This window comes from Nerophis ophidion, linkage group LG21, assembly GCF_033978795.1.
Source record: "Nerophis ophidion isolate RoL-2023_Sa linkage group LG21, RoL_Noph_v1.0, whole genome shotgun sequence".
In the NCBI taxonomy this organism is placed as follows: domain Eukaryota; kingdom Metazoa; phylum Chordata; class Actinopteri; order Syngnathiformes; family Syngnathidae; genus Nerophis; species Nerophis ophidion.
Window position 1 is genome coordinate 40,486,216 of NC_084631.1, and position 11,739 is coordinate 40,497,954.

The 11,739-nt window shown below is 40.5% G+C and overlaps 1 protein-coding gene across 1 annotated transcript; it reads right to left on the bottom strand.

Moving 5' to 3' along the window:
• Positions 1-216: 216 nt before the first annotated feature.
• On the bottom strand, positions 217-11,051 carry rpa3 (replication protein A3). The gene is made up of 4 exons (XM_061882621.1): positions 10,884-11,051; positions 10,740-10,814; positions 4,820-4,934; positions 217-444 (listed from the first exon to the last, which is right to left on the bottom strand). Exons 1-4 carry the CDS (start codon positions 11,019-11,021, stop codon positions 362-364), a joined length of 411 nt encoding a protein of 136 aa, XP_061738605.1. The 5' UTR covers positions 11,022-11,051; the 3' UTR covers positions 217-361.
• Positions 11,052-11,739: the final 688 nt, after the last annotated feature.

The following is an 11,739-nucleotide window of genomic DNA, read 5'->3' on the forward strand; positions in this document are numbered from 1 at the left end:
TAAATACATGTGAGTTTTTGTTTTTTTACATTTTAAAACATTTGCAAAGAAAGAAAATAAAAACATTTTTAGATCGTCATTATGTGTAGAATTGTGAGGACAGAAAAAGTGAGGTGCCGTGAATACTTTTTGGCCGCACTGTATTACACAATTTAAAAATATTTAGTCATCCATTAGACTACTTGCATTTGTTTATCATAAAAAACAACAACATACTTTTAAGGTGTGGCCGCATTTATTTTTGCCATGGTGGTGCCCCATGATCAATTACATGTAGAGAAAACTTGATATCAAAAATAATTACAATATTAAACAAATTTGCTGCATTCAATTTTTGTAGGGCAAAGAATGAAAAGAAGTCTTATCCGTTTGTAGCCGCTTGAAAAGGATAAAACTGAGGGAATTCGTGGATCATCTTCACAGCTTCGTTGTACACTTCCAAGTCTGTGGGACACAACACAACATCACTGATCATGTGTACACACCATGATACAACATTACATCACATCTACACAATAGGGATGTGACGCTATCATACAAACCCTGTTTCCATATGAGTTGGGAAATTGTGTTAAATGTAAATATAAACGGAATACAATGATTTGCAAATCATTTTCAACACATATTCAGTTGAATATGCTACAAAAACAACATATTTGATGTTCAAACTCAAACATTTTTTGGGGGAAAATAATCATTAACTTTAAAATGTGATGCCAGCAACACGTGACAAAGAAGTTGGGAAAGGTGGCAATAAATACTGATAAAGTTGAGGAATGCTCATCAAACACTTATTTGGAACATCCCACAGGTGTGCAGGCTAATTGGGAACAGGTGGGTGCCATGATTGGGTATAAAAACAGCTTCCCAAAAAAATGCTCAGTCTTTCACAAGAAAGGATGGGGCGAGGTACACCCCTTTGTCCACAACTGCGTGAGCAAATAGTCAAACAGTTTAAGAACAACGTTTCTCAACGTGCAATTGCAAGAAATTTAGGGATTTCAACATCTACGGTAGAGATGCGCGGATAGGCAATTATATCATCCGCAACCGCATCACTAAAGTGGTCATCCACTCGAACCAACATTTCATCAAAGCCACACCCACCCGCCCGTTGTTATATATCTAATATAGACGATGCAAGGCACTAGTGAGTTTAGAAAGTGTAACTCCCGCCAAATAGCACAGACACAATGGCTTTCTTGAACTGATTTATTTGAAGGCTTACTTTCCCTTCAAATTCACCGTGAAAACTGTAATAAATAAAGCAGGTTACAAACGTGAAAATAATAACATGCACAGCATGTGAATCAAATATTTTACCAAGAAATGACAAACAATACCTCGTTGGCCATACCCGGAAGTAGCTTCCTTACATCCGTCGACAGACCAAACGAGACACTTCAAAATAAAAGTATGCCCACATACTGTTTCAAAGAGTGCTGCTGGTTTTTGGTATGTGGGTAACAAGATTGAACTATTTATAAATGGTTGATTTCTATAGGCTAGTAAGGTAAAGTGTTGTAGCTGACAAGTTTGGGCTACCTTGCTTGCAGCCTTCATCAGAGGTGTCACGTGATGTTAGCGTGACGTTGACTGTGACGTGTTATATGGATTGTACCATCAAGAGTTCTCAGGTACAACACTTTACCTACCAGCCTATATAAAGCAACCATTGATAAATACACGTCAGTAGGCTGAATGAACCTCTTCAACATAACATTTAACTATGTGTAATGTATTGATTGATTGATACTTTTATTAGTAGATTACACAGTTCAGTACATATTCCGTACAATTGACCACTAAATGGTAACACCCGAATAAGTTTTTCAACTTGTTTAAGTCGGGGTCCACGTTAATCAATTCATGGTACAAATATATACTATCAACATAATACAGTCATCACACAAGTTAATCATCATAGTATGTACATTGAATTATTTACATTATTTACAATCCGGGGGGTGGGATGAGGAGCTTTGGTTGATATCAGTACTTCAGTCATCAACAATTGCATCAACAGAGAAATGTGGACATTGAAACAGTGTAGGTCTTATTTAGTAGGATATGTACAGCCAGCAGAGAACATAGTGAGTTCAGATAGCATAAGAACAAGTATATACATTAGAAGTACATTTGAGTTGTTTATAATCCGGGGAGATGGGATGTGAATGGAGGAGGGTGTTAGTAAAGTGTTGAAGTTGCCTGGAGGTGTTGTTTTAGAGCGATTTTGAAGGAATATAGAGATGCACTTACTTTTATACCTGTTGGGAGTGCATTCCACATTGATGTGGCATAGAAAGAGAATCTGGCTACGGGGTGTTAGCCAATGACTTTGGCTGGGGGCGGGACTTCCGGGAGGGATAGGGAAGTGACGTCATCGACAGGAAGTAAGAGTTCGAGTTGTCCCGGGAAAAGCGTTAGAGACATGAGAGCTGTCGTGTGTTTGTATTACATCTTGTGCAATAAAGACAAGACAAACGAAGAAGTTTTATGAGCCTACATTCCTGGGATTATTACAATATATATTTCCGAATTGGTTCAACCGCCACCCGCCCGAATTTATTCAAAATCTATTTTTTCGTCATGTCACCCACCCGACCCGCGGATAAAAGTTGTGACCGCAAACCGCGCATCTCTAATCTACGGTCCATAATCTCATCAAAAGGTTCGGAAAATCGGCCGGAAACCAACATTGAATGACCGTGACCTTCCATCCCTCAGACGGCACTGTATTAAAAACCGACATCAATCTATAAAGGATATCACCACATGGGCTCAGGAACACTTCAGGAAACCACTGTCACTAAATACAGTTTGTCGCTTAATCATCCAGACTGTTAATGACGCAGAGTTCAAAAGCCAGCATGTGTGATGGTATGGGGGTGCATTAGTGCCCAAGGCTTGGGTAACTTCCACATCTGTGAAGGCACCATTAAAAAGAATTTAGTCAGCCAGCGATTGTGCAAGTTCTCCCACTTAAAATGATGACAGAGGTCTGTAATTTTCATCATAGGTACACTTCAACTGTGAGAGACAAAATGTGAAAAAAAAATCTAGAAATTCACATTTTACGAATTTTTAAGAATTTATTTGTAAATTATGGTGGAAAATACGAGGGCACCAGGTCGCCCGTAAGCACCGGATGAGTCGCCTGCTTGCCTGTTCTAAAAATAGCTCAAATAGCAGCACTTACCAGTGTGCTGCCTCCATTTTTAAAATTTTATTTATTTACTAGCAAGCTGGTCTCGCTTTGCTCGACATTTTTAATTCTGAGAGAGACAAAACTCAAATAGAATTTGAAAATCCAAGAAAATATTTTAAAGACTTGGTCTTCACTTGTTTAAATAAATTCATAAATTTTTTTACTTTGCTTCTTATAACTTTCAGAAAGACAATTTTAGAGAAAAAAATACAACCTTAAAAATGATTTTAGGATTTTTAAACACATATACCTTTTTACCTTTTAAATTCCTTCCTCTTCTTTCCTGACAATTTGAATCAATGTTCAAGTAAATTATTCTTTTTTATTGTAATGAATAATAATACATTTTAATTTAATTCTTCATTTTAGCTTCTGTTTTTTCGACGAAGAATATTTGTGAAATATTTCTTCAAACTTATTATGATTAAAATTCCCCAAAAATATTCTGGCAAATCTAGAACATCTGTAGAATCAAATTTAAATCTTATTTCAAAGTCTTTTGAATTTCTTTTAAAATTTTTGTTCAGAAAAATCTAGAAGAAATAATGAATTGTCTGTTAGAAATATAGCTTGGTCCAATTTGTTATATATTCTAACAAAGTGCAGATTGGATTTTAACCTATTTAAAACATGTCATCAAAATTCTAAAATTAATCTTAATCAGGAAAAATTACTAATGATGTTCCATAAATTCTTTTTTTACATTTTTCAAAAAGATTCAAATTAGCCAGTTTTTCTCTTAATTTTTTTCGGTTGAATTTGGAATTTTAAACAGTCGAACTATATTTATAAAAATATTTATCTGTTTCTATATATATTTATTGTGAGAAATCATTAAGATGATCAGTGTTTCTACAAAGATAAATATCATTAATTATTAATAATAACAGGGCTTCACGGTGGCAGAGGGGTTAGTGCGTCTGCCTCACAATACGAAGGTCCTGAGTAGTCTGGCGTTCTATTCCAGGCTTGGGATCTTTCTGTGTGGAGTTTGCATGTTCTCCCCGTGAATGTGTGGGTTCCCTCCGGTTCCTCCCACTTCCAAAGACATCCACCTGGGGATAAGTTGATTGGCAACACTAAATGGTCCCTAGTGTGTGAATGTGAGTGTGAATGTTGTCTGTCTATCTGTGTTGGCCCTGTGATGAGGTGGCGACTTGTCCAGGGTGTACCCTGCCTTTCGCCCGAATGTAGCTGAGATAGGCGCCAGCGCCCCCCGCCACCCCAAAAGGGAATAAGCGGTAAAAAATAGATGGATGGATTAATAATAACAGAGTTAAAGTAAAATTGAGCAAATTGGCTATTTCTGGCAATTTATTTAAGTGTGTATCAAACTGGAAGCCCTTCGCATTAATCAGTACCTCTTGGTTTCAAAAAGGTTTGTGACCTTTGTCGTAAACATTCCTGACACTTAATTTGACACAATATGGCATTTTTACCAAGTTTTTATTTGGATATTTACCACAACTTTATTGTACCGTGGCCTTAATACGCTGATAGTATCATACTGTGAGATTTTGATTTTGCTACATCCCACGATACGACATCATTGAAGTGTGTAAACAACAACAACAGTCCTGCAAGTTGAAGATTTATGAAGTTATCACATACCAAAAGGAATAAGCCCCTTTTCATCTCGCAGCATGTTGAAGGTGGTGGCCATCACAGCTCCCTTGTTGGACACCATTCCAAGAACCTCCACAATTCCACACAGCTCTTCTTCAAGCTGGAAGATACAAAGACCAAAGCATGAGTGGATATTTATTATAAGCTGTATATGGAAGTGAACACTTTGGTCACTCGCACTGTTGATATCTGCATCTCACGACCAATACATGCACTTTATTTGTAGTACTTTTAATTAGGACTTTGTAGTGTACTATAGTCTTTCTGGAATGAAACTTTGTAAAACATAAGTGAGGAGGAGTGATTGCAATCGGCTACAATGCGTGCTGGTTTGTGTGGATGTTTGTCTACCATGGCTTCCTCCCCATCCAAACACAAAACAAACTATGTGCACATCATCGTAAGAATTAGGGATGCACCGAAATGAAAATTTGTGGCCGAAGCCGAATAAAACTTAAACGCTTGGCCGTAGGCCGAATAGCGAATAATGAAGTTTTTCACAATTTTTTTTATATTGCATAAATAGCCTAGAATAAATATTTCGACATGTTTTTCAAATAAAGTAATTTTTCATTGAATATTGACATTTTTTTAATATTCCAGTAGCCTTTGCTTTTCAAAAAAAGCACAAAGTTTTTCATTTATATTAGGCCTTCAAACAAAACATGCATTCCCCCAAAAAATAAAGTGCATTAAAGTGGATAAACCCACAACAAAAGAATTATTGTCCTTTTGGCATGTTTTGTTTGAAGGCCTAATATAAATGAAAAACTTTGTGCTTTTTTTGAAAAGCAAAGGCTACTGGAATATTAAAAAAATGTCAATATTCAATGAAAAATTACTTTATTTGAAAAACATGTCTAAATATTTATTCTAGGAATTTCTAGGCGCAGTCAAGGCGTTGAGGGGTTCCGGTTTGGTAACCGCAGGATTAGGTCTCTGCTTTTTGCAGATGATGTGGTCCTGATGGCTTCATCTGACCGGGATCTTCAGCTCTCGCTGGATCGGTTCGCAGCAGAGTGTGAAGCGACCGGAATGAGAATCAGCACCTCCAAGTCCGAGTCCATGGTTCTCGCCCGGAAAAGGGTGGAGTGCCATCTCCGGGTTGGGGAGGAGACCCTGCCCCAAGTGGAGGAGTTCAAGTACCTAGGAGTCTTGTTCACGAGTGAGGGAAGAGTGGATCGTGAGATCGACAGGCGGATCGGTGCGGCGTCTTCAGTAATGCGGACGTTGTACCGATCCATTGTGGTGAAGAAGGAGCTGAGCCGGAAGGCAAAGCTTTCAATTTACCGGTCGATCTACGTTCCCATCCTCACCTATGGTCATGAGCTTTGGGTCATGACCGAAAGGATAAGATCACGGGTACAAGCGGCCCAAATGAGTTTGGGTCTCTCCCTTAGAGATAGGGTGAGAAGCTCTGCCATCCGGGAGGAACTCAAAGTAAAGCCGCTGCTCCTCCACATGGAGAGGAGCCAGATGAGGTGGTTCGGGCATCTGGTGAGGATGCCACCCGAACGCCTCCCTAGGGAGGTGTTTAGGGCACGTCCAGCTGGTAGGAGGCCACGGGGAAGACCCAGGACACATTGGGAAGACTATGTCTCCCGGCTGGCCTGGGAACGCCTCGGAATCCCCCGGGAAGAGCTAGACGAAGTGGCTGGGGAGAGGGAAGTCTGGGTTTCCCTGCTTAGGCTGTTGCCCCCGCGACCCGACCTCGGATAAGCGGAAGATGATGGATGGATGGATGGATATGCTAATAATGTAAACAGAAGGCTCAAGTAAATCTCAATAAGTGTGTGCTTGTAACCTCATACACTTATACAGGTAGCCTACACAACAGGCTAATAATGTAAACAGAGGCCCCACTAAATCTCAATAAGTGTGTGCTTGTAACCTCATACACTTATACAGGTACACAACATATCCCAACGTCACCGCACGTTGGTTGATTGCGTCACCGCGTCAAGAAATTGCGTCACACGCCACTATTCGGCCTTGTTTTTAACTCATTCCACCGAAGGCCGAATGTGGCTTTTTTTGCCATATTCGGCCGAATATATTCGGTTACCGATCGATCGGTGCATCCCTAGTAAGAATGTAATAATACCACACCTTCATGGGATTGTTTAAATTAAAAGTGTGCACCGTATTTATCGGATTATAAGTCGCTCCGGCCGAAAAAGTATAATAAAGAAGGAAAAAAACAAATATACGTCGCACTGGAGTATAAGTCGCATTTTTGGGGGAAATGTATTTGATAAAACCCAACACCAAGAATAGACATTTGAAAGGCAATTTAAAATAAATAAAGAATAGTGAACAACAGGCTGAATAAGTGTAGGTTATATGAGGCATAAATAACCAACTGCTATGTTAACCTAACATATGGTAAGAGTCATTCAAATAACTATAACATATAGAACATGCTATACCTTTACCAAACTATCTCTCACTCCTAATCCATAAATCCCATGAAATCTTCTTCCTCGAAGTCGCTTCTAAACAACTCTGCCAACTCCAAAGGTATGCGCCGCTTCCTCTTGTGGTTTTCTGCTGCATATTTCACTACGTCCAGCCTCTAATCTGCAGTACATGATTTCCTTTTCGCTGCCATTTTTGTTCAGCCCTTTTCACCTTTTATAAGTTACCGCCAACGATGAAATGATTAATTTTAATAGCTACAGCAGTAACATATAGCAGTTAGCATTCCATGGCCCACAATGCACTTCTGCCATGACCCTCCTCCGCCGAATTCTAATTGGCTGACGTGTATGTGTGACGATTGCTGAGATTTTCTTCCGTCTCTTCCGCGAATGAGATAAATAATATTATTTGATATTTTACGGTAATGTGTTAATTATTTCGCACATAATAGGTTGATTGGCAACACTAAATTGGCCTTAGTGTGTGAATGTGAGTGTGAATGTTGTCTGTCTATCTGTGTTGGCCCTGCGATGAGGTGGCGACTTGTCCAGGGTGTACCCTGCCTTCCGCCCGATTGTAGCTGAGATAGGCGCCAGCGCCCTCCGCGACCCCGAAAGGGAATAAGCGGTAGAAAATGGATGGATGGATGGATAAGTCACTCCTCAGTATAAGTCGCACCCCCGGCCAAACTATGAAAAAAAACTGTGACTTATAATCCAAAAAATACGGTAGAAAAATTCAAAAATACTGTTTTTTTTTTTTTTTGTCCTGTCCAGCTTCTCAGGCAAATCATATAGTTGATGTAAATGCCCATATCGGCTGTTCAGATTTACTTTACAAAAGAGAAGTGTAAGATACTTCTCTTGTTGTCTTATTTGAATGTGACTTTATTAAATGTATTTATATTATCATTTGGTGCAGCCGGGCCGGAGCAGGAGGGGATAGAAAGAGAAAAAAGGAAGACAGAGGGGGAAATTGTGGGGATAAGAGGGGGATTAGACAGAGAGACAAAAACAACAACAGCAAATACAACAATAACAACAACAACAACAATAGAACACCACCAGCACATACATAATATGTACAAATATGATCGTAAAAGTGATAGCAAATAAACAGTTAGTGAAATAAATAATATAGTAATGACAATGAGCATTTTTACACTAAAACTGGAGCAATACAAATACCAAAAGAAAAAGCGCTATTGATCATGAACAAAACCAATAGATTACCTCTATTATCAACAATAAAGTTGTTCAAATGCAACGATACGTATACATAATGATAGCTGTTAATGATAGCAAAAATACAGTTAAAGTCATTACAAACCCCATTTCCATATAAGTTGGGAAATTGTGTTGGATGTAAATATAAACGTAATACAATGCTTTGCAAATCCTTTTCAACCCATATTCAGTTGAATGCACTACAAAGACAAGATATTTGTTTTTAAACCTCAAACTTTATTTTATTTTGCAAATAATAATTAACTTAGAATTTCATGGCTGCAACACGTGCAAAAGTAGTTGGGAAAGGGCATGTTCACCACTGTGTTACAATACCTTTTCTTTTAATAACACTCAATAAGCGTTTGGGAACTGAGGAAACTAATTGTTGAAGCTTTGAAAGTGGAATTCTTTCCCATTCTTGTTTTATGTAGAGCTTCAGTCCTTCAACAGTCCGGGGTCTTGTTGTCGTATTTTACGCTTCATAATGCGCCACACATTTTCCATGGGAGACAAGTCTAGACTGCAAGCGGGCCAGGAAAGTACCCGCACTCCTTCACTACGAAGCCACGCTGTTGTAACACGTGGCTTGGCATTGTCTTGCTAAATAAGCAGGGGTCCATAATAACGTTGCTTGGATGACAACATATGTTGCTCCAAAACCTGTATGGACCATTCAGCATTAATGGTGCCTTCACAGATGTGTAAGTTACCCATGCCTTGGGGACTAATGCACCCCCAAACCATCACAGATGCTGGCTTTTCAACTTTGCGCCTATAACAATCCGGGTGGTTATTTTCCTCTTTGTTCCGGAGAACACCACGTCCACGGTTTCCAAACATAATTTGAAATGTGGACTCTTCAGACCACAGAACACTTTTCCACTTTGCATCAGTCCATCTTAGATGAGCTCGGGCCCAGCCAAGCCAGCGGTGTTCCTGGGTGTTGTTGATAAATGGGTTTGGCTTTGCATAGTAAGAGTTTTAACTTGCACTTGCAACCAATTGTAGTTACTGACTGTGGTTTTCTGAAGTGTTCCTGAGCCCATGTGGTGATATCCTTTACAGGCTGATGTCGGTTTTTGATGCAGTACCGCCTGAGGGACCAAAGGTACATAATATCATCGCTTACGTGCAGTGATTTCTCCAGATTCTCTGAACCTTTTGATGATTTTACGGACCGTAGATGGTAAAATCCCTAAATTGAGAAATGTTCTAAAACTGTTCGACAATTTGCTTACAAAATTGGTGACCCTCACCCCATCCTTGTTTGTGAATTAATTAGCATTTCATGGAAGCTGCTTTAATACCAGGCATCACGGTGGAAGAGGGGTTAGTGCGTCTGCCTCACAATACGAAGGTCCTGCAGTCCTGGGTTCAAATCCAGGCTTAGGATCTTTCTGTGTGGAGTTTGCATGTTCCCCCCGTGAATGCGTGGGTTCCCTACGGGTACTCCGGCTTCCTCCCACTTCCAAAGACATGCACCTGGGGATAGGTTGATTGGCAACACTAAATCGTCCCTAGTGTGTGAATGTGAGTGTGAATGTTGTCTGTCTATCTGTGTTGGCGACTTGTCCAGGGTGTACCCCACCTTTCGCCCGATTGTAGCTCAGATAGGCGCCAGCAACCCTGAAAGTGAATAAGCGGTAGAAAATGGATGGATGGATGCTTTAATACCCAATCATGGCACCCGCCTGTTCCCAATTAGCCGGCACACCTGTGGGATGTTCCAAATAAGTATTTGATGAGCATTCCTCAACTTTATCTGTATTTATTGCCACCTTTCCCAAATTTCTTTGTCACGTGTTGCTGGCATCAAATTCTAAAGGGCGGCACAGCTCGGTTGGTAGAGTGGCCGTGCCAGCAACTTGAGGGTTGCAGGTTCGATTCCCGCTTCCGCCATCCTAGTCACTGCCGTTGTGTCCTTGGGCAAGACACTTTACCACACTGGTTTAAATGTAACTTAGATATTGGGTTTCACTATGTAAAGCGCTTTGAGTCACTAGAGAAAAGCGCTATATAAATATAATTCACTTTAAAGTTAATGATTTACACAAAAAAAAATGTTTATCAGTTTGAACATCAAATATGTTGTCTTTGTAGCATATTCAACTGAATATGGGCTGAAAAGGATTTGCGAATCATTGTATTCCGTTTATATTTACATCAAACACAATTTCCCAACTCATATGGCAACGGGGTTTGTATAAAGAATAAGAAGATAAGTAGCTAACATTTGTAAATAATAAGATACTCACGGGGTCATTGAGCTCAACTGTAGTAGTTTGTCCGTCTCCGTCAGCAAGAGTGAAGCTTTTTCCACTTTGGTGCACCTAAAGAAGACATTTACGTTCATGTTTGCCCAGAATCTTCTACCTCGTATCGTCACACACAACAATGACCTTTTCAACCCGCCCGGCGACGCACACCGGTTTGTTGATATAGTTGGACAACATGGAGCAGTTAATTCGAGGCTTCGGGAGGTCCAGCAGCGTCGACATCTTGCTGCTTAGCCTTAATGGCGGCGACTGCACAATCATAAGCCGAGCTCCCGCGCGAAATGGCTTACACTTCCTTTTTCGTTATAGATTTCCCCGCGCGGGCGGGGATTAGTCGCTTAAGGAAAGCAACCACGCGGCGGGGAATCCCGGTGTCATATTTAAGCGTACTCATTTATTGCATATCCGTTGTCTGTAAACCTTTGGTTCCGGTTGACCGCACTATTGTCAGTATATGATGCTCACAGTTCATCGTATTTATTCAACCACTTTATCCAGTAATGCTTACCTACTTCGGGCTCCAGTACTCTGGAATGCCCTCCCGGTAACAGTTCGAGATGCTACCTCAGTAGAAGCATTTAAGTCTCACCTTAAAACTCATCTGTATACTCTAGCCTTTAAATAGACCTCCTTTTTAGACCAGTTGATCTGCCGCTTCTTTTCTTTCTCCTATGTCCCCCCCTCCCTTGTGGAGGGGGTCCGGTCCGATGACCATGGATGAAGTACTGGCTGTCCAGAGTCGAGACCCAGGATGGACCGCTTGCCTGTATCGGTTGGGGACATCGCTACGCTGCTGATCCGCTTGAGATGGTTTCCTGTGGACGGGACTCTCGCTGCTGTCTTGGATCCGCTTGAACTGAACTCTCGCGGCTGTGTTGGATCCACTATGGATTGAACTTTCACAGCATCATGTTAGACCCGCTCGACATCCATTGCTTTCGGTCCCCTAGAGGGGGGTTGCCCACATTTGAGGTCCTCT